We start from the raw sequence: 23,597 nt of genomic DNA on the forward strand, positions 1-23,597 counted from the left end.
ACTTGGTTTCACTGAGATGTGCAAGAGAAGGAAGTCTTTGCCTGTGTGTGTGTGTGTGTGTGTACGTACGTACAGGGAGGTTGTTTCCTACTCCCTTTGGTTTTCAGATTGTTATCAGTAGAGTCTGAGGTTTGACTATCATTCTAACACCACGTTTCATATTTTTCTTAACATTTTAGAAACAAGTATATGATGTTACATTGGAAACAAGAACCGGCTTGCCCGCTGCTCTCTCTCTTCAGACAGTAGAGCATCATGGTTAAAACACTGCTCTGGGGTCGGGTGGCGGGGCTCAAAGCCCCTGCTCTGACACTTTCTCACCTGGGTCACCTGGCAAGTTACTCCGTCTCTGGGTCTGTGTCCTGCCGTGGATAGTAGCCGTACCTGGAAGGTTTACTGTGAGGGGGAAATAATCCGGGTAGCCCTGTGCCTGGCAGAGTCCGTGCCCAGTAGGGGAGCTCTTACGTGGCTTTCGTCCCAGCGTTCAGCATCTCTCGCCTGCATCACCATGGAACCTAGCAGCTCCTTAGCCGCTAGCAGCTGTGGCCGGTGTAAGTTTCCTCAGCACCTACCTGCTGCCCAAGGAGTAAGCTTTCTAAATGCACAAATGACCCTCCTCTGCTCAGAAGGCCTTGAGATTCAAACGTTGCCCCGCTCCACCAACCTGTCTCCTCTCACCACTTGTCATACTCACAGGTAGACCTCTCGGTGGGCCTGGTCCTGCCGCTTTGTCTCTGTACTTGCTGACGTGACCTCCTGTCTACACCCCCATAACACACACTGCTAATACCTCTGCCCAGCGCGCTCCTGCTAACTTGTCTTCCCTCTAGAGTAACTCCTGACGGTGTCACCCTACGTTTACTCTGAATACGCATGACTAGCACAGCACCCGGCACCTCTCAGCTGACTCCTGTTTGCTCAGGAACTGAATGAGTTGTGTATCTCTGAAGCACTAGAATACAGTGATCACCTGCCACTAGGCTAGACGTTGATTTTTTTTTTTTCCGCTTTAGTTCCAGGGCCACCGTGATCAGAGCCTCTATTACATATTTCAGTTTAAACTTTTTACTCAGGAATATTCCTGGGTATGTCTCTCATCTTCTGAACGTGCAAATGAAATATCTGGAGAGTGGCTGGGAACATGCTGGATTTCTGAAAAGCGACACTTTTGCAAGTGGCTGTTTCCTTGTTCAGAGAGGCAGTTGCTCCCACCAAGGTGGTGATGGTAGTTTCCCGGCATGAGAGTGGTACCAGCAAGGGGACTTGGTGCAGCTGTCCTCCCCAGTGGCTGCTTGATTGCAGGAGTTTATGGAGCCCTGAGATATGACTACTCCTCCTTTCCTTTCTCACCACAAAAGCAGGTCGTGGCCGTTTTTTTGTTTGTTTGTTTGTTTTTTTGTTTAATATTTCTAGGGTTATGGAAAGTAACTTTCCATATAAGAGACTAATTTTTCCCCCTTTCTGTTTATGTCAGGGAATATTTTTTTGAAGATGTTGGGGTAGGAGTTTTAGTAATTTATTTATTTATTTTGGCTGTGTTGGGTCTTCGTTTCTGTGCGAGGGCTTTCTCTAGCTGTGGCAAGCGGGGGCCGCTCTTCATCGCAGTGCGCGGGCCTCTCAGTATCACGGCCCCTCGTTGCGGAGCACAGGCTCCAGACGCGCAGGCGCAGTAGTTGTGGCTCACGGGCCTAGTTGCTCCGCGGCATGTGGGATCTTCCCAGACCAGGGCTCGAACCTGTGTCCCCTGCATTAGCAGGCAGATTTTCAACCACTGCGCCACCAGGGAAGCCCCGTGGCTGTTTTTTATCTGCGAGAAGGGATTACTTGAATCTCACCGATGACCTTTTCTGACAAGAAGAAAATGGAAAACCACACATCTTGGAAGCGTCGGGTCTTCCTTTAACCTTACATCTCTTCGCCAGGCCACGGGTTACGCTGCCCCTACGCCCCCACCTCTCCCTGACCTCAGGTCCCAGTGAGCTCCCGTTCCTCTGTGTCCTCTCTCTGGATCCTGCAGGAATTCCTTAGATACATGGGTGTTTTGGAGTTTGCAGTGTGGCTGTGCCCGGTAACATTCCTTGAGGATCTCCAATGAGTTGTTACGGGGCACATTTCCCTGCGCCCCTGTGCCCCAGCTTGGACTCCTGTGGACGTTGTTTCAAAACCCATCACCAGCTCTCCAGGGCCACCCTCTCTGAGTAGCTCATTTTCTTGAAAATGTCCTATCTTGTCATTCTTTCTCAGGTAGGGAAATGCTTCTCCCCCTCTTACTCTAGGAAAAGTGTGGCCAGTTTCACCCAGTAGTAGTTTAGGGTGGGTGGGTGAATCAGGGCCCAGGGTCATAAATCTCCAAGGGGTCCATCTGGCCTGGCTTTGGGTGCACATTCCATTTGCCTGTCTCTCTGTTTCTCATCCAGCAGTTGGAAGGAATGCGCCTGTATATGCCAAAGCAGAAGAGTCCCAGACCTTAGGGGCTTATTAATGCTATTTTTGCATTTCTTTGCTGAGTTGAGAGGGAAGAGACTGAAGCTTGCCAGGTGGCACACAGAGGCTGCTCTGTGCTGGTGGGGAAAACCACAGACACTCCTGAGGTTTATTGGTTTGAAACCCTTCTGGAGTTTTGCTTGCGTTTTCATTTCTGCATGTGTGTTTAAACCTCTTCCAAGAAGAAATAGTGACACTCAGAATATAGTGCTTTATCGCCGAACCCTGGGGAGGGGCTGCTTAAATTCCAGAGATGGTTGAATGAACGAGGTGCTGGTGAGGAGATGGAGGGTGGAGGGTGGAGTCATGTCCTCACTGAGACTTTCCATGTTCATCAGACCATTGAAGGACGAGATCTCGAAGGGAACAGGACATGGTTTAGTAACTGGAAAGTCGTTCAGGAGCCGTGAATCTTCAGCGACCGGCGTGCCCAGTCAGCTTCTTGGCAGCAGTGGTGTCCCTGGCCTGGTTCAGTGTGCAGCATCCCGGCCACGTGGCTGCCGGCTGCTGGGCATGCTCTCCACTGCTGGCTGACTTCTCACTGCTCTTTTCTCCCCTGCCCCGCTCCTGTGTCCTCTCAGCTTCCACCCCCTCATGGCTTCTGCCTACTGCTGGCTTTTGCTTACTCATGGCCTCTCCCTTCTGCCTTTACTCTGAATGCCTTTTAGGTGACTTCCAGTTTCTCAAGAAAGAAGATTGATTGGCACGTCGGTTCCTGCCACCTCCTTTAGACATGATCATCCAGTGTGGCCATGGAGGTTCTTAGAAGGGGGTCAGGCAGGGCAAGTGCCAAAGCAGAATAGATTCCTCTCCAAAGCCGTTGGGTTAGAAGCCCCTCCAGTGTGCTTTCTATAGCATCTGATGTCTTCCTCTTGGTCCGGTGTAGGAGTGGTGATACTGACGATGCTGATAAACTTTGATTGAATTCTCGTTATGTGCCAAAGACTCAGCATAGTGTTTGGATTTAACTTAGATTATTTCCTACATCCTCATGATAGCCTTATGATGTAGGGTGCCATTTCATAGATGTGGAAATTGAGGCTTAGGCAGGTTTGGTAGCTTAACCAAGACCACACAGGTAATAGGTAGTGGAACTGAGATTCAAGACAAGGTAGTCCGTATTGCGATGCCCCGTCTGTCTGTCTGCTCTACATCTAGCCCTTGTCCAGGCTGCCCTTTTCCTGGATTCCAGGGGAACTTGCAGGTGAGCCAGGTGGCTTGAGTACAGGATGGCTTGTGCCAGGATGAGGCTGACTCTGGACTGCTCTCTGCCACACCCTAGAGCAGACTTGTCTTAAGTAGCTGGAATTTCAGAGTCTCCCTCGTATGGTGACAGATACACATCAGTACATTTCTTGTTTGTTGGCTTTCTAAACTTCTGTTATAATGGTATTGCCTCAGCCATGTTCCATTAACGTGTCTTATTTCTTCTTAGACACATCTTGGTCTCCTTGCTAAGTTCTGAGAGATACTGTCTAGTACCTAGGGGTTAATGGAAATCTCCTATTTTCCTTGGCAGTCATCTCTTTTTTTTTTTTATATATAAATTTATTTATTTTTGGCTACACTGGGTCTTCATTGCTGCCCGCGGGCCCCCTCTAGCTGCAGCAAGCGGGGGCCACTCTTCGCCGCGGCGCGCGGGCCTCCCACTGTGGTGGCCTCTCTTGTTGCAGAGCATGGGCTCCAGGCACGCGGGCCCCAGCAGTTGTGGCACACGGGCTCAGCAGCTGTGGCACACGGGCTCAGTAGTTGTGGCAGGCGGGCTCTAGAGCCCAGGCTCAGCAGCTGTGGCGCACGGGCCCAGCTGCTCTGCAGCATGTGGGATCTTCCTGGACCAGGGCTCGAACCCACGTCCCCCGCATTGGCAGGCGGGCCCTCAATCACTGCGCCACCAGGGAAGCCCGGCAGTCATCTCTTAAAGGCTCCAGATTGATATGCCAAAAGCTAGTTGTCTAACAGCCAACTTGTGGAATGGCGAATTTGCTGAAAATATTTGTTTTAACTTTTTAAATTGACTGCTCTTCATTTTGTCTTTATAGCAGCACTTGGTTACGGTCAATTTGTTTTTGCCTCTGCTGCAGCAACAGCTGTAGACTTGGAGGAGATGAGTGAGGGTCACAAGAATATAGGTACAGGTGTATACAGTATGAATATGAAGAACTCTTATGGATGTTCATTTATACTAGTTTTTCTTAATGTAATCTTTTCTTTTCTTTTTTTTTTTTTTTTTTTTACTTTTATTTGCATTTATTTTTTGCAGCATTTATTCCCGGGCCATAAGTTTTTGTTTCTTCAGTTTCTTCTGGGATATCTTTTTCTTCTGGGCAACCTCCTCTTCTGGTTTAGGAACAATCTGTTCTTTTTCAGTAAGGATCATCTCAGTGTGGCGTGGAGAGCTCATGTATGGGTTGATCCGACCATGAGCTCTGTAAGTCCTGCGCCGCATCTTGGGGGCTTTGTTCGCCTGGATATGCTCAATGACCAGAGAATCTACATCTTAGCCCTTAAGTTCAGCATTACTCTCTGCATTTTTGAGCATGTGCAGTAAAAATTCAGTACTCTTTTTGGGCTGCCGACCCTGCATCCAGCCCCACTGTTTGGCCTGGGCATACCTACCAACTCCACCATTGTAACGACAGAATGGCACACACTGCTTCTTTAAAGTGACATCCTTCAGATACTTGGTGCCTTTTCAGATATGCATACCCTTAACGGCCTGGGCTGTTTCACGAGTGTTCTTAAAGTGAACACAAAGATTTGAACCTCTCGACTTGCATGATTTTGTGGGATTTTCTGGGTCAAGTGAAGAGCGAACCATTTTTAGAGGTCACCTCAGGCCGCTGACTGGAAAAGCTTAATGTAATCTTAATGTATTAACAAAGGATATGTGTATGAGAAATCCTCCTTTTATTCTTGACTCTATAGTATTCGAATATATTCTTCTTGTGACCTGCAGTCTTGGTCTCTGGCTCTCTCTCTTATTCTGACTCATTCCTTTCCTGTCTTTGCTGCTCCTGTTCAGAATTCCACCTTCACGTCAACCATAACAAATGGCTAAAGGAATAAGTACACGTGGACAACTGTTCCGCTCCTCATCCATTTATCCTTATTCCGGTTAGATTCAGCTTCATAGGATGCTATTTTCTGACCTTACGCACAAGGCCAGTACCCTTGACGTCTTTAACTCCCAGGGCTTTGCTGCAGGATCCAGGCAGGAGGAGGAGAACTTATTCCTGGGGTGCAAATTCAGGCTCTGTGTGTACTCTTCTCACGTCAGCAGCAGCTCTGGGTACAAAGGAGAGTAGCCAGATAACGTTTTGTATTGGTTTATTTTTTCAATAAGTTTGAGTTCTAAAAAGTTGTTATTTAAACCCAAGGACTGACCATTCAAGTCAGCGTGGAGAACGGGAGCTGAAATCATGTACGTATTGTTGGTGACATAGGCAAAACCTAAAAGTTCCTTCCAGAACTGATTGTTTCATTAATGATGCTGAATTGATAGTGACTCAACGTGAAGGAGATTATTTACATTGGCTCAGTTGCTGTGTTGACTGGAAATATCAGCCATCTGAGTAAAGGTATCATTAAATCCAACACTTCCCTCTATACTCCCCACCCCTCGCCATCTGCTTCCCACCCCTGACCCAATACTTTTTTCCAGTGTAGATTGTGAGCTTTAGTTTTGGTCGTGTGTGTGCTCGCACGCACATACATGCAACACTAAAGCACAGTTTATTCGAAGCTGTCGTGTTGTGTGGGACTCCTCAGGTGCAAATTCAGATCCAGATGCAACCACTCTATGTGATCGAAGGGTCTAAGGCTCCTGAGTGACTCACAGAACTCACGGTCAGGCCAGGGATTATAATTCCGTCAGGATTTTCTTTCCCTACCCTTGCTCTTCGTTTTTCGCTACAGACTGACTTTCTCCACATGGTGAAAAACACACTGCACGTGGCTCCAGAGTTGGGCCTTTTACAGCTTCAGCCACTAGAGACAGATGCCTGTTCCAGATCCCGGTGTCGGAGGCAGGGGATTTCAGGCTTTCCGACTCCTCCCGGGGCAGTGGGGTCACGTGAGAACTGGCAGCTCTGAGGAGGTCGTGGAGTGGGTTTGGGGAGGAGGAATCCTTACAAGAAGAGGGAGGCGCTGTTCCCTGAAGGAGAGGGTGGTGCCCACAGGTGCCCGGAAGACAAGGTGTCTGCTGCTGGTGTGCTTGCACATTCCTGAGGATTTACCACGAATCTCAATGTCTGTTTTAAATCACTTGGCAGACTTAACTGTAATCTTGGGTTTTTTTTTTTTTCTGCCGGCTTCTTGTCAACTACAAGCTTTAATTATAATCATTCTTCAGCTGGCGTGTCCTAGCGCTTCTTACTCAGCTGTCAAATTGAGCTTAACACAGTTAAAAAGTCCCGTGAAAGACCCCATCTTTGAGACAACAGAAGGCTGAACTGTCAACTGCCTGTCATTTTTGTAGCCCCCAGTCATTGTTGCCAGGATTATGTTCAGCTCCTCTTTGGTTTCTCCGTGTAGTTAGAAACAGTAAGACTGCTCTTCAGTGAGTATTTGGAGACGTTGCACAGGTGAAACAGTATGTCTTTTTTCTATCCCCATCCTAATCCTCAGGAAAAGAAAACTGGGCCTTGACTGCCGTACTTTGTGTTTTAAGATTCGAGTTAGTTTCCGACTGATAACTACCTGGAATCCATTAAAAATAAAGTTTTTGGTTGTCTTTTCTGTCCTCTGCAGAATATTATTTCCTACAACCTCTCCGTATCTGTCTCCAGCCCTGTCTTTTGCCAGAATGTGGGATTAAATGAGTAGAATCTTCAGCCCAGCTCAGCCCTCAAATGATTGTTGTTTCCATGGAAACAGTGGAAGGCCTCTCAATTAAAACTGCCCCTGCAGGCTGGGGAGGGTAAAAGTATGAAAATGAGTTTGAGAAGCCAAATTCTCACCCTCCAAATTAAACCCAGAGAGGACAGTGCTCCAGGAATCTACTGACAGTTGGGACCATACTTTTTTTTGCCTTTTGGGGAGGGAGGGTCTCGGTATTTCAGGCACAGGTGTGTGCTGGTTTGCTTGTTTTGCTAAATTCCTCAGATAACTTGTCCTGTTATCCATGGAGCCCTTTGTGTACAGCCATGGATCATGGAAGAGTGTTTGGGAACAATCTGATTTTTGCTCAGACTTTGGTGTGAGTCACAAATAAAAAGCCCATTAAAGATGGATGAAATCATAGAATGGTCTTAAAACTGGAAGGAACCTGAAGGACAGTAAGTGCCAAATTCCCCTCCTCTTTGAGAATCCCCCCTGGAGCGCTGCTGAGGGAGGCTCACAGCTTCGGCTCCCGCCCGGGGAAGCCCATGTTTCTCAGGCCGCGTTCGCTGCCCCTTTGCTGGAGACCCGCTGGTATTAGAAAGGCCTCTTTATACTGGAACGGACATCTCCTCCTGTGCCTTCCAGCTCTGCTGCCTCTTTTTGGTGCCAAGTAAACTGAATCTACTTCTTCTTCCATAATTATGTTGACTTTTTAAAGTTTAAGAATGTTATCACATACCCTCAAAGTCCTCTCTTCCCCTGGCTGAGCAGGTCCAAAACATTAAGACCTTAAATATTACCACCTATGTTTAAAGGCATTCTGAGGGGAGAAGTTGATTTCCTTCCAGTTCTGGACCCTCACCACTGTCGCTTAGATTTTGTTTGACTTCTGGCAATTTTTTTTTTTTTCTCAGCATCATTTGGGTAGGTGGAGAATTGGTTACAGTATTTCTGGGTTTTCCTTTTTCCCCCCCTGGAGTATTCATAGTTCAGAGCTTGGAAATCTAAGAAACACAAGGTTGGATCAAACCATTGATCTGTGCAGTTTCACGAAGGGTGTGGTTGCCTCGTATGATGTCACCCCAGACATTAGTGAATACACCCTACATTCCTGAGTGTTTAATAATCTCTCAGCCCTTCATCTCTGACTTTATAACTCTGGCCTTTTTCATAAGGTTTAAGTTGTGCACTTTAGGAGTCCTTTGTGTCCCATACGTGTTCTATTATTAGTATCCTATTATTGTCCTTAAAGTGATTCCTGCCCACCCTGCGCCCGCCCCTGCAAGAAACAGAAACCTTATAAACAAAATTCTCTTGTTCAGTGTTCCTACAACCTTAAAATGGGTTAAAACATAGAAACCCTAAACTCAGGTGTTGATTACTGCTGACTGAAGAATGCCGGGAAGCAAGTACATAGCTTCCACTTGGTAGAGAAAGATGATTGAAGTAGACGCTCTGTTCTGATTCTAAAAAATCAATAGCTGTGTGACCTTCAGCAAATCACCAAACTTCCCTGGGTTCTATTTTCCTCGAGGATAAAATGAGATGAGTATTCCTGTTTTTCCAGGTTGTTGGGAATGCTTTGAAAACAAATTGTTTAATATTAAGGCTTTACAGCAAACTATACCGTGGTACTCTGGGGGTATTTTGAGAGCTCAAAACAAATTTAATGATAAGAAAATAAGATACTGATGATATCGGGTATTTAAGACTCACATACCTCCACAGTTTCAAAATAGCAGTAGCTGGCCTCTGTAAGAATGAATAGTAAATATATACCTTCCATTGTAGAGGAAAAAAATCTCATAAAATTTCTAACTTAGGTTCTGGGTGGTATTTGATGTGGTATCACACTTAAGGGAGAAAGAATTTCAGTAAAGAAGTGGCATTGTTTGTGGAGAAATTACTCTGGGTTCTTTTGGCAGGAGAACAAACGGGTTGCAAGCCGGGGAGTAACCTTTGATTTTTAAGTCATTTAAATGAGGGTAGGGAAATACCCTAATAACTCAATGTGGAAAAGCCATCAGCACAAACCACCCAGGTGGGCTTTGGGGATCTGAGCCTGATAGGGTCTCCCAGGGAGCTGAAGGGTGGACCTGAGGTGAGCTTTTCCCTGGAAAACTTTTAGGGGCTTGTGGCTGGGACTGGCTGCTCTATTAGCTTTAAGATTCCAGCTCTACCCTATTTCCTGAGAAGTGCCAGTGGTTTGAAGGTGGCCCTTGTCTGGCATCTGCATGCCCTGGGGATGTAAGGATGACACCTCTCGGGTGTTGAGAGGTGTCTTTCTTACACATCTGTTTTTCACTCAGACCACTTATATTTGGAGACATAGAAAGCAAAGTAACATCCACGTCTTCTCCATACAGGGTCTGGTGACGGCTTCTAGGGGTCATGTCTTTGCTTTATGTAGTTTTACAAAAAATATGAACCCATCTAGATCTTGGAAAGTAGTTTTTCTTTTCTTTTGTTTTATCTATCTATCTACCTACCTACCTATCTACCTATCTTCCTTCCTTCCTTCCTTCCTTCCTTCCTTCTTTCTTTCTTTCTTTCTTTCTTCTTTTCTTTTCTTTCTTTCTTTCTTTTTCTTTCTTTCTTTCTTTTCTTTCTTTCTTTCTGTCTGTCTTGCGGTGTTTCTTGATGTGACGTGACAGTCAGATACCTCTCAAGTTTTTCTTGGGGTGGGGTGGGGTGGGGAAAGGCAGAGGCAGTCATCTTTTCATGATAGAAAACTGACCCCGCCTCCTGGCACCCTGTTGTGTGTTCTTTTCCGCTTCCAGGGAGTTCTGTCCAACATCTCTTCCATCACCGATCTTGGCGGCTTTGACCCAGTTTGGCTCTTCCTCGTGGTAGGAGGAGTGATGTTCATTCTGGGATTTGCTGGGTGCATTGGAGCTCTACGGGAAAACACTTTCCTTCTCAAGTTTGTAAGTACCGCACTCTGCTCTCAGGTTGAGAGCCAAACTCTCATCTCACATCAAAAGGACACCCTGTCTGCCAGCAAGAGTGAGCCGTACCGAAGGCACTGGCAGGCATGTGGCCTGGGTAATGCTTCTCCTGTAGGAGGGCTCCCTAGATACCCACCCTCCACCCTCCTCTGCCCCTGGCTTCTTAATAATATCAGCACCAGCCCCTCCCCATGCCATCCATGGAGGTTTGGTACATGGATGTCGTGAGTTTGCATTCCAATCCCTAAAATCGCTTTAGGACTAAGGTAGGTCTATCTAGGTCCCTAGTTTTCTTCTTTTGAATGATTTTTTGCCCCCTCTTTTAAGCACATAGTCAGTAGAAAGCTGTTTAGGTAGTTGGTTTAGAGAAACCAGACCTAAGCACAGTGTCTGTGACATGTCCAGATTAAATCTGTTAAGCAGTAGGTTCTGGTGAACAGAAACAGTAAATGCATACCTCCTGTGTTCTCTGCCAGCGCAAAGGCCTCCTTTGTGTGACCAGCATAATTTTTAGATCCCTTGCGGGGTATTTGGTGTGATCATTGTTAGCCTGAATCTTTTTGGAGGAGGAGTTTAACCAGGGGGTAGATAAGTATTAAAAGTCGAGAATGAAAAGTAAAAGTCTTTTCCTTTGGAGACTCCTTCCTCAGGAGATCAAAATGGCATGTGTTAACTTGTGTGTGTTTGAAATCAGTTTGGTAGGTGTCGCCAGTGGTCAGCTTCAGCTAAGTGTGTCTGTCTGTCTCGAGCTTGGCATTCTGGTGAGCGTCTGTCTCACAGCCCAACGTACGACAGCATCCACTCCCCTCCCCAAGAACAGAAAAATGATTTTTCAGAACCCCACCATCCTGTGGTGAGGGAAGATGGTGGGACTTTGGAAGAACAGCCTTAGCGTTATATCCCCTGTTCCTAGGGTCATTCTCCACCTCGGCTGACACATCATCATCTAACGGCATTTTCATTTAAAACAAGAGCATTGCCCAGAACTAGCCCCAACGGCCATGCCCTGTGTGATTCCCTTCCCCCGCACTTCTGCCACATCTCCTCTGGCATCTTTTCTTGAATTGCCCTAAGAAGAGCAGACTCGCTGTCCCCTCACTGTCCCCCTGGGCTAGCTCATTTTGCATTTGGGCGTCTCTGCCTCAGACAAGGTTCTGGAGGCTGTTCTGAAAGTTCATATGACTCATGCTAACAGGGAAAACCAAGGGATGCTTGGTCCTGTGTACAATGTAATGAGCAGTTGGTTCTCTGTTCTTTATACATAGGTCTGTGTTGGGAAGAGTTTTCCAAGACTCCCTTTGTCTTACACACACACACACACACACACACACACACACAATTACTTCATTCCTCACCGAGTCTTGACCTCTGGAGCCCTCAGGAGAGCTTTGTCCCTGATTGTGACCTACCAGCCTGCCCGTCTTCTTGGTGTGAGATACTTGTAAATGCTTGAGCTCACCTCACTCAGCTTTTCTGTAGCCTCACTGGGCCACAGATCATACTTACTACTGGCCACTATTTTATTAGCGTTAGTCTCCCCTTTAATGTGACTTACTTGCATAGAGTTTAGTTTATAAGGGTAGCCTGTTTAATATAGTTGATGATTTTTGTAGTTGAAGATACCAGAGCTAGCTGAACAGGCAGAAAGACATACATTTCTCTAGACTGGCATCTTAATTTATAAAGTCCCACATTGGAAATGAAGAGAACTGTGTTGTTTCTTGGCTTTTTTAAGTCTTGGAGAATATTTTAAATGCCCTCTCTCTCCATTTAGTACAAACAATCAAAATGGGCCTAGAATATGCTTTGAGCAGGAGATATGAAGGAAGTAGGAAGTAATGTCAACATGGCTCCAAACAGCTTCAAACATCTGATGTCATAAAGCTAAGAGAACTGCTGGGGGGAAAAAATCCGGGAGCTGAGAAAATGGAGCTTCCTGACTGACTGAGGCCCCTGGATGAAGCCTGTGAGTCAGTCTCTGCACCTTCAGAAATGGGGGAAATTAGCTCATAGGACCTGAAGGATGCTGATTTCTGCCAAATATTTGATAAGAATTTAATTTGGACTCAATTTCTGATACATATATTATGTAACATTATGAAAAAACTTACCAGGGTGACTGGGCCTCACCTTGATAGAGAGGAGAACAAAAATCTAATGAAAACCTTTGCATGACCTCTGTTCTGCTATTTTGCGTGTGCGCGCCTGTGAACTAGCTATGATTCTCTCATTTCTGTAGTGTGATAACTGTCGTATTTACCTGTGTAGAGTAGCGCCCGCTAAAGGAGGGAGTCATTTTATGTGGTGGGGTAGGCATTGTGTGAAAGTGATAGGATTTTTTTTCTTTCCTTTTTTCTAGATTGAGGAAAGCTCACTTTGAAATTATGGGTACCACTGATGATGGTTAAGAACTGTTTAGATTCTATTTCTAAAGTGAACTCGTCAAGGACAGATGACCAGGAGCTCTATGGAACCTGAGGGGCTGAGCTGGAGCGTCTAGCGTTGGGACCTAGACCTTGGGGCCCTAGACTTGGGCAGGCACTTCTTCCTTCTTTCCACCCCTCCCCTCATGCCCATCCTCCCAGAATGGCACTTGGCACCCTGGATAAACACTGCCAGATATGCTGACATCTAATGTGGGAAGACCTGACCCCACGGCCCTTTCCCACCCTCACATAAGACTGGGGGCTCTTTGGAGGCAGGGCTGTGGTCCTACCTCTGCAAAGCCCACCTAGGCCCGAGCCTGATGTCTTGTGGGCCATTCAGTAGGTGTTTGCTGACTGAATAAACGTTTTTTGTCTTTTATTTTCGTAAGTAGCTGTAGCTTCCTTTGCAGCCGTCGCCAACATATTTTCCTCTTGGTCGGCTGCTTGCCGTCTGCTCGCTGAATGCAGGCACAGCAGACTGTAGCCTCTCTACCTCCCCAGCCTCTCCTGTGTGGCAGGAGCCCTCAGGAGCTCGGCTCAGCAGGTGGCCCCAGTGCCACCCTTTCTGCCCTTGTCCACGGAAGTTTGCCTGCCGTTTACCCTCTGGTCCTTCACAGCCTCATTTCTCGTAAATGGCTTGAGCAAAATAGCTTGAAAAGGGTGAGAACATGGGGGTGGGAGGAAGTGGAAGGAACCGTGGGCGTGAGCGGGACGTTGATGTGACTAAGATGAGACACTTCTGGGTCTTCTAGATGAAAGGGAAGTTTCTCCAGATTTATGGGCAATTACCTTGCAACCCATGGTCTCCAGCCTTCCTTTTAAATTCTCGTTGTCTGCGTCAACCGGAAGTCTTCCTCTGGCTGTGTGTTGATGCTCTTTAAAATATTCTGAGCCTGGTGCTTCACAAAGGAAAGCTGGCACAGCTTGCTGTCCCAAGAAAGCCCTCAACCCAGTGGTTTCATTTTGTTTTCATCATGGGAAGTTATTTTCATGTCACAGCTGCCCCCACCCAGTTCCTCTTTGACCTTTTCACCTAAAATGAACCCATCTGCTGTTTCACCCCGTGTAGCAGGTGCAAAGGGGAATTAACACAGTATCTGAATCCGGAAAAGGACTAGATTGCATACAGAATCAAGGCCACAGTAACAAATGACAGGCGATCTTAAAATACTGGGCTGATTTATCTTTCAGCATTACAAAAGCTTACTAGAGGTAGGAGCAGGTCGTTGTTCAAGCGTCTGACGAATGCATTAATCAGGAGAAATTCATTAGGCCTTAATGTGGGTCTAATGAGGAATTCCTATTATCCACATCTGCTTATGCGCTTTGTTGGTTAATTACCAAATGGAACACCAGAGCCCCTAAAATGTGATTCTGAAGTGATTTTTTAAAACCCTTTCTTGGAGTGTACTATTCTATTAATGAATCTTAAGAAACTGACATGGGTAACAACCCAATGGTATTATAAACCTTTTTAGAAGGAAACATTTGACTGTATAGGATCAAAATAGCCCTTATAACTGTTCTCTGTGTATGTGCCTTTTGTTTTAGTTTTCTGTATTCCTGGGAATTATTTTCTTCCTGGAGCTCACGGCCGGGGTTCTGGCATTTGTTTTCAAAGACTGGATCAAAGACCAGCTGTATTTCTTTATAAACAACAACATCAGAGCGTACAGGGATGACATTGATTTGCAAAACCTCATAGACTTCACCCAGGAATATGTAAGTTTAAATTTGGTTTATTTTCAAGTTGAAAGCCTTCTCGGAAGGGTGACCCCAATGAAAACTCCTCCTGGCTTCTGCATCTGCCAGCTGGAACCTACCTCTGACTTTTCTGCATGGGTTTTTGTCTGTTTGCTTGTGTATTTATTATTTTCTGACCTGTTCTAGGGCATACACGATATGTACCCTAATGGGAAATGTCTTATTTTCACTTACCTCAATTTCTACTAAGAACAAGGAAGAAACCTCTTAGGCAAAAAGGTTAGAGTCAAAGGTGCCCATTCCTATCAACATTTGAAGACTATTGTTTTGCTGTAGGTTTAACCCCGTTCTTTGGTGTTAGATGTGGGTTCTTTCCTCTTCTTGGCCCCCTTTTTGATCATTCTCCACACTTCATAGCTCATAATAATATACTTAGTCAATAGAATGTTTATCCACAAAGTTCCTAGAATTGTGCCTATCCAAATATTATTATAGCACCTGCAGCTAAACTGAAAGTCAAGCCTTGGTGGCTTCTCACAAGTGAAGAACCTGTGGAGTAGAACCATCCCACTCAGGTTTCTCAACATTACGACGTGACAGCCTCTGCGATGCGAACGAAGTAGCGGATGCCCTGTTCCACTCACAACGCAGAATGGTATAAACAAGAGTTTGGAAGACACAGCTAGTGCCAGAATCTGATTAGCTAAGTGACCTTGGGCTAATAGGACCTTGAGCTATTTCCCCAAGAGTAAAATGGGAATAATAGTAGCAACTACTGAACTCATGGGGATATCATGACACTCTCATAAGACATACATGGTTTTATATGAGGCTTCAGGTGTTATTGTCCTACAAACTGACAGGCCTTTATTTGCATGCACTGAGAAACTGGATAAGGTGAGCAGACCTGGAGAGCCGTGTCCGTGACATTCACGTATATGGCAGAACTGGAGGGCAGACAGAAACTCAGCGGACCAGTGGCTGGCTCTTGGTTGGACAGTTTTCCAGAGTGAGCTGGGGTCCCTTTGATAAAGGGAGGAGAGGGCTGCATCGGCGCTCGCCGTGAGGGAGGCCCCCTGCCCTCCTTAGGTGCTCGGAAGGGAGCTGAATTGTGTTGCCTTTGTTCGGTGACAGCAAGGACTGTCCTGGAGCCTGCTGTCCCTCAGGTGTGAAATTAAGCCCTGTTTCATCTCCTCAGCAGGCTTCACTGTTTTGTTGGGTCATAATGGATGCAAGCTCACACCTTGCCAAGTATTATTGCTGACTAGTTTGCGTGACAAATCTGATGGAGCATTGTAGGCAAACTGGAGATGCACAGCCCAAACCCTCGGAGGACTCGATGAGTTGGAAGAACATGCGGATACACGTTCTCTTGAGATGCTGTCTGCTTTATATGGAGATTCTGTTATTTCATGTGATTTCACTTTTCTCTCATGGCCTTTAATACTTTGAAGTAGCTGTTGGTCTTGAAACCCTTAAAATGGTCAAGGCTTGATGTTTATTTAACTTGGAGAAGCAGGGCTAGTCCAGCATGGGGAGTGTCAAAGGGGCTTATGATGGAGCGGCCCTTGAATCAGGCCTCGTTTAAGACCCACTGAATTTAACAGCTTGTTTGATTATATTTTAATTAGATGATTGAATTTGTTTCAGGTTGAAAATGTAAATACATGCTCTTGTTTATAAAAATTCAGAGTAGAAACAGATAGAGAATGAAAAGTAAGCCTCTAAAACTTGGGGGACGGTAACGAGTACATTCACTATCTTGCTTGTGGTGGTTTTACGATGTATAAGTGTGTCAAAACTTACAAAATTGTATACTTTAAATATGTGCAGTTTATTGTATGTCAATTACACCTCAATAAAATGGATTTTTAAAAAAACCGTTCAGGTGTAGAGATGGAAATTTAAAAAAAAGTAAGCCTCTAGATCTCCTACCCACAACCCCAGCTGCCTCCTTCAGACACTACCACTGTTTTCTGTCTTGCTTATCTCTAACTGGGCCCTGCTGTACAACTCCTGCTCTGCCCGTCTTCCACCTAACGCCACGGGTCTCATCAATTGTTTTCTAAGTCTCACGCCAACACATCCTTACAAACCTTCAGCCTTACCTTGGAAGCTTTTACAGGGGCCCTTTAGGTTCAGTTGGTTTAAAAATAAATTCTGAGATACAGAGAAGGTTAGAGCTGGCAGAGGCTGGGTGTGGGTCGTCCTGGCGGGTGCAAGTGTAGGCACCTGGTCGCCTCCAAGTCGAGATGTTCTAATTCTCTCCTGTTTGCTCTAGTGGCAGTGCTGTGGGGCTTTTGGAGCTGATGATTGGAACCTAAATATTTACTTCAATTGCACAGATTCCAATGCAAGTCGAGAGCGATGCGGCGTGCCCTTCTCCTGCTGTACTAAAGACCCCGCAGTAAGTGGCTGCCAGCAACCCGTTGGCCTGCTCCGCGCATCACACCGAGAGCGTGTGTGGGATGAGCAGAGTGGTTTTTTTCTGGAAACCTCTTCTTAGCCTCTCATTCCTAACTGTAGCTCCTGTAGGGGGGTTAGTGCTCAGATCTTCCCCGTAGGAGTAATCATCCCTGACATTAATTTAGCGGTACGTGCTGGTTCCTATTCTAAGCCTTTTTGTGTGTTGGCTTAAGTTTGGAACATCCCTACTGGCAGATACCACCATTATCTTCCCTTTTCAGGTGAAATCAAGGCCCGTGGAGTTTAAGTAACTTTCCCAAGCTCACATTGCTGGCAAGTGATGGAACTGAGCTTAGGCTCAGGCAGCTGCCTGTATTGCCTGTGATTCCTTCTTTGCAAGAAGGATGGGCTTGTGTGGAAGCTCTCTGCATTGCTTGGGGTTAGTAACCCTTTTCTTGCTGACTTAGCTCCGAAGGAATACTAGGAGTAGCAGAAGAGTTTGAGACAAGATAGGACGAGACCACTTGCAGGAAGACTGCAGCTGCCCAGACCCTGGGCCGGAATGACTACAGTCATTCTTTTTTTAAAAAAACAAAAACATAAAACCTGTTCACAAGCCACCCTCTTTACCACAGGTTTGATTGTATTTTGAGTCAAATCATGTGCCTGGTATATAGAACAGCTTAAACTGCAGCACCCCTGCTGTAAGTTAAAAGGCAGAATTGAGGGTTAGAACAATACATGTGAGAGAGAAGGTGCCCCCGGCCCTCTTCAGCCTCTCTCTGGCTGGTCAGTCCCCAGGTGTCCTCTCCCAGACCCGCCCTTCTCCACAAGGAACAGAGCGGAGTGGGGGCTGATGAGTTAATGGCCGATTTTCCCCTGCAAGGGAGGGGGGGTGCGGGGCTCTTTAAAAGGGGGCGTGGCTCGTCTGTAAGGATGCTGAATCGTTATGCTGTACCCCTGAAGCTAATACAATATTGCAAATCTACTACACTTCGATTTAAAAAAATGAAAAAAAAAAAAGAGAGAGAAGAGGGGACAGTGGTCTGAGGTAGCAAAGCACAGCTTCTCGTAGGCTGCCCACCAGAGGTGGTCTGAAGGAGACAGAATCGGTGAGGACTGTGCTGCCCCGCTCTGAGCCCTCAGCGGCAACACCAGCCTTTCCCACTAGCTCACTTCTCCTTTCCTCTGAGGAGGCTGGGAGGCAAGAGAGCGCACAGCACAGAGCCCAGGGCGCCCACCCAGGCAGTAGATGCAAGCCCTGCCCTCTCCGTCTCCAGCCCCTGCCCTGAGTTACCGTTCCATCAGAAGAATTCTGAAGATTCTCAGGTGTTGTGCCCCCCTTTCAACGACAGATCCTCTGTGTAGAGATATCTCATTCCATAAATGCTGAGCTAATAAAATCCACCCCATACCCTCCAGAGGGGAAACATAAACAAACCTAAAGCAGCGGAACCCACGTTTCTGATCAGGCCTATAAGATTTCAGGGCATCTGTCCATGTGCTATGTGGTCAGGGTATCATTTTTAATTACCAAAATAATTCATTCTCATTGAAAAATCATTTAAATCACATACAAGTATATAGATTCAAAAGTAGAATTCCCCCCAGAAGATCACAAGTGAAGATAGTCATTATGAAAGTAATTATAAGAAACCTTTAACTGTGGTTTTTATGTCTCCAGTTTCCTAGACCCATAAGCTTCTTGAGATGATCAACTTTGAATCTAGAGCCTCCCACATAATGGAATTACTAGTCTTTCTGATATTTCCTGAGTCTCAGTTTTCCTCATTTGGAAAGGAAGGGATATTTAATACCTACTTATGAGGATGGTTATAATAATTTCATGGAATTGTGTGTAAAGGTGTTTAACATGGTGCCTGGGACGTCTGTGTGCCCAAATAAACATTTTCTGACCAGCACTTAACAGGGGTCTTCTGCTGACCCCTAGGTGGGCTTTCTCTCTGACGAGAGTGAATTTCACTCTTCTGTTTCTTTTCTCCACCAGGAAGATGTCATCAACACTCAGTGTGGCTATGATGCCAGGCAAAAACCAGTAAGTGGAAACTCATCTTGTCGCTTAGCACGAAGGGTGTTGGAGGAGCTTTTGAACTTGCTTAGTGACGCTGTGCTCTCCTCTTCCCTTCTGAAGGAAGTCGATCAGCAGATTGTAATCTACACGAAAGGCTGTGTGCCCCAGTTTGAGAAGTGGTTGCAGGACAACTTAACCATTGTGGCTGGTATTTTCATAGGCATTGCATTGCTACAGGTAAGATGGATGTCGCAGGGAAATGATGCCCTGGGAGAGCGCTCACCAGGACAGGAGCTTTGCTTATTCACCGTCATTTCACAGTTTTTCAGACACATTGGAGGGCTGGGGAACAGACCTCAACTATATTTGGTGTGTATTTTATTAAAGCTCTGATTTTAGATGCTACTGTCCTGAAAGACTTTAGGAAACCTTTTTTTTTTTTTTTTCCTTTTCAAGAAAGAGAAATTGACTGGGTCAGTATCTGCCCGCTGGCATTCCAACATTGCCATGGGCTCAGTAATGCGGCATTGTGACAACTGGTCAGACAGGAATGGTCAGATGTAGAGCCTTGCCCAGTGGCAAGGCTGAGGCTTTTGGGAGTTTCACGGATACTCTCTGCTCCTTTCTCTCTCTGGGCCACCTTGGCAAAGTGCTAGTGAGGGAAGGGAGCACCTACTTTTCCTCCTGGGAAGTCCCAAGAGCTAGGCTTTGCATCTTATGGTGATGTGATACCTTTAACTTAGAGGGTCACAAATGAGGCGCCATGGTTGAAAGAAATTAAAGAAGACCTGAATAAATGGAAAGCCATTCGCATTCACAGATTGGAAGACTTAATATTGTTAAGGTGACAGTACTCCTGAAATTGATCTACAGATTCAGTGCAACCCCTACCAAAATTACAACTGCCTTTTTTGCAGAAATGGACAAGCTGATCCTACAACTCATATGGAAATTCAAGGGACCCAGAATAGCAAAACAAACTTTAAAAAGCACAAAGTTGGAGACTCCACACTTCCCAATTCAAAACTTACTGCAAAGCTACCGTGATCAAGATAGAGTGTACTGGCATAAGGTTGGACCTACAGATTAGTGGAATGGAATTGAAAGTTCAAAAAAGCCTTTATATCTATGGTCAGCTGATATTTTGACCAGGAAACCAAGACCATTCAATGGAGAAACAATAGTCTTTTCATCAAACGGTGCTGGACCAACTGGATATCTATAGGCAAAAGATTGTATTTGGACCCCTAACTCACATCACATATAAAAATTAACTCAAAATTCCCTGGTGGTCCAGTGATTAGGACTCTGAGCTTCCACTGCAGGAGCCCTGGGTTCGATCCCTGGTTGGGGGGGTCGGGGGGTGGGGCTAAGATCCTGCTAGCCGCATGGTTTGGCCAAAAAATAAAAATAAAAATTAACTCAAAACAGATCAAAGACCTAAATGTAAAAGGTAAAGCTATAAAAGTTTTAGAAGAAAGTATAGGTGTAAATCTTTGTGACCTTGAATTAGGCAGTGTTTACTTAGATATGATACCAAAAGCACAAGCAACCAAAGGAAGAGTGGATAAATTGGGCTTCTTCAAAATTAAAAACTTCTGTGCTGAAAATGATACTATCAAGAAAGTGAAAAGAGAACCCACAAAATGGGAGAAAATATTTGCACATCAGTACATCTGTTAAGGATCCTGTATATAGAACATATGAAGAACAACTCAACAATAAAAGAAGACAAACCCAATTTAAAGGTGGGCAAAGGATTTGAATAGACATTTCTCCAAAGGAAATACACATTAGCTGTTTGTAATGACATCATTAATTGTGAGGGAAATTCAAATCAAAAGCACAATGATATACCACTTCAAACATATCAAGATGGCTATAATAAAAAAGACAAATCAATAACAAGAGCTGGTTAGGATGTGGAGAAATTGGAACCCTCATACATTGCTGAAGGGAATGGAAATGATGCAGTCTCTTTGGAAAACAATTTGTCAGTTCATGAGAAAATTAAACAGAGTTACCATATGACCCAGCAATTCTACTCCTAGGTATGTGCCCAAAAGTACTGAAAACATGTTCACCCAAGAAGTTGTACACAGATGTTCAGAGCAGCATTATTTGCAATAGCCAAAAAGTGAAAACCATCTAAATGTCTATCATCTGAGGAATGGATAAACAAAATGTGGTGTATCCATATAATGGAATATTATTCAGCCATCTAAAAGATTGAACTACTGTTGCAAAATGGACGAACCTTGAAAACATTTTGCTACATGAAAGCAGATCAACACAAAAGGCCATATATTGTATGATTCTATTTATATTAAATGTCCAGAATAGGCCAATCCATAGCGATAGAATGTGGCTTAGTGGTTGCCAGGCCTGTCGGGATGGGGGTGGGGTCTGGATGACTGCTCATGGGTACAGAGTTTCTTTTTGGGGTAACGAAAATGTTCTGGATTTAGATAGCGGTGATAGTTGCACATCCTCACGAATATACCGAAAATCACTATAAATTATACACTTTAAAAGGATGAATTTTGTGGGATGTGAATTCTATCTCAATTTTAAAAAATCAAAGATTTTTAAAAAATGGAATTCAGGGCTTCCCTGGTGGCGCAGTGGTTGAGTCTGCCTGCCGATGCAGGGGACACGGGTTCGTGCCCCAGTCTGGGAAGATCCCACATGCCGCGGAGCGGCTGGGCCCATGAGCCATGGCCGCTAAGCCTGCGCATCCAGAGCCTGTGCTCCGCAACGAGAGAGGCCACAACAGTGAGAGGCCCGCGTACCGCAAAAAAAAAAAAAAAAAAAAAAATGGAATTCAGTAGCCAAAGAAAAGCCTAATCTAAAGTTAAAAGTTCTACTGTTTGACTGTCTTTTCCTTCCTTGCTCAGATTTTTGGGATCTGCCTGGCCCAGAACCTGGTGAGTGATATTGAAGCTGTCAGGGCTAGCTGGTAGAGTACCTGCAACAGCTGCCTCCAGACACTGGACAGACCCCGCCTTCCTGACCCTCCAGTGCGCCCAACTGATACCCATGCTGCACGGACCCTAATCACAGAGGCATCCTGCGATCCCACCTGATGGAGCTGCCATCAGAACTTAGTTTTTGGGGGGTAGAACTGGGAAATGCTGCTCACTGACAGAATTAAAAAAAAAAAATTAACCAGTATGAAAGCCGTTGCGCCGTGAATCTCTATTGTAGCCATGAATTTCTGGGTGGTTGGATACTTACCAAATGAGAAAAAAAGGGAGGGTGGGGGACCCAGATGTACTGAATTTGTGGAAAAGGCTTGTTCTCTGCTTCGGTAGTTGGAGGGCTGCCTTCTGTGCCATGGCCTGAGGAAGTGCGTCTTTTCTAAAACTCAACCCCTTACCTGGGAGGGCTGTGGTTTCTCGGCATCCCTTCACTGTACATTTCAAGGAACTGCTACAACCATGGTCCCAAGAAGAAAACAGCTTGCCTTTGGGTTCGGATTTTGTGACCGCATTCAACAAGGAACTTGGGTGGGCATGTCTGGTCTCTCCTGAAGTTTCTCCTCATAAGAGAAGTTGTAGATTCCTTGTGTGCTGAGCAGGGGCTTTGGAACACTTCATGATGCTGAATTTTAGCAGGACAGATCTCTTTTCTAAGTAGGCCTGAGCTTGATTTATCAGTGAAATCCAAGGAGAAAATGAGGTTAATGAGGAGGTAGTAAATGCTGCAGACTACCAAATTAGTCGCCGGATTCTTTGGAAACTCTGGAATACTATGGGTTTCGTTTTGTTGTGGGTGTTTTTTTGTTTTTGTTTTTTTCTTCTTCCAAAAGTGAAAGCTATGATACAGTTTCTTAAATTTTAAAGATTTTTTTTACTCAGCTCGAATATTAATTTTTTATATAATCTCCCTGCATGACCTGTGAACCAATCCACCAACTCCTTTTCCTGCCATCTTTTCTGCAAACCTTTAAAAACGTTATTCGGTCAGCATTTATTTCGTGGGTTCACAGCCTTAAGAGATGTGTCCTCCCTGTCTGCGAAGGGACCGTCTGGGCCATCGCAAATGCTTCTGTGGACTCAACACTCTCTGAACCGTGTCGGTTGATCATCGTGGCCTCTTCTGCAGCCTCCCCGTCTTTCTCTTTGAAGGGACTTAAACCCAATTCTGAAATGATGTGGACACAATCAAAGCTTCTGATGGTTTCTTTCTTCTGGTTTTAGTTCGTTTTTATTAAAAACAAAAACAAAAAACCCCAGAGTGCATGGCCAGAGCTCCTTCTTTTCTTAGTACAGACTCACCATCAGGATGGTAACAAAGCACAAACTCTTTGGAGGGGAGAGCATTGATGGGGCGAGTGTTCTGTGACACAAGGTGGGAAACGCTTCCAGATACTACCACCTGCCCCCATTCCAGGTGGGAGGGATGAGTTTTGCCCCCAGATTTTAATCTTCCAGGTCCACCAGGATGTCGCACCCCCTGGGGAGGAGATGTTAGTCTGTGGAACACTGGGAAGACCACAGGTGTATTTTACGGTGATGACACACTTAACCAACACAGAACTGGGCAGCCAGCTAGCATAGTTGGTGGAAACTTAGCAAGGTTTTCCATTTCAGCCCCATGTTGCATCGCTGTGGCTGATGAATGTGTCCATCTGCTCAAAGGACAAAAATTCTTTGAAAATCTAGTCTCCAGAGTTAAGGTGTGTATGACTCTGCATGTGTGTGTTTCTGTGTCTCTGTGTAGTTAGAGATGTTCGTTCCATATGCTGGCTGTAAGATGATTTTGTTTCATCTC

At 45.4% G+C, this 23,597-nt stretch overlaps 1 protein-coding gene and 1 pseudogene across 2 annotated transcripts in view; one reads left to right on the forward strand and one right to left on the reverse strand.

The window, feature by feature from the left end:
* The window catches only part of TSPAN5 (tetraspanin 5), a gene marked incomplete at its 5' end in the record, with an annotated part of 175,330 nt that extends 153,346 nt beyond the window's left edge, over window positions 1-21,984 (forward strand). Inside the window, 6 exons of the mRNA XM_079701806.1 lie at window positions 10,086-10,232; window positions 14,231-14,401; window positions 16,665-16,790; window positions 18,798-18,845; window positions 18,942-19,058; window positions 21,719-21,984. Of these exons, the coding sequence (XP_079557932.1) occupies window positions 10,086-10,232; window positions 14,231-14,401; window positions 16,665-16,790; window positions 18,798-18,845; window positions 18,942-19,058; window positions 21,719-21,784 (675 nt within the window). The 3' untranslated portion in view covers window positions 21,785-21,984. The remainder of the gene's footprint in view (window positions 1-10,085; window positions 10,233-14,230; window positions 14,402-16,664; window positions 16,791-18,797; window positions 18,846-18,941; window positions 19,059-21,718) is intronic.
* Window positions 4,706-5,302, reverse strand: LOC307052599 (large ribosomal subunit protein uL22-like; annotated as a pseudogene). Its single transcript has one exon. The product of its transcript is annotated as a large ribosomal subunit protein uL22-like (transcript).
* Window positions 21,985-23,597: the final 1,613 nt, after the last annotated feature.

This window comes from Hyperoodon ampullatus, assembly GCF_949752795.1.
Source record: "Hyperoodon ampullatus genome assembly, chromosome: 1".
In the NCBI taxonomy this organism is placed as follows: Eukaryota; Metazoa; Chordata; class Mammalia; order Artiodactyla; family Ziphiidae; genus Hyperoodon; species Hyperoodon ampullatus.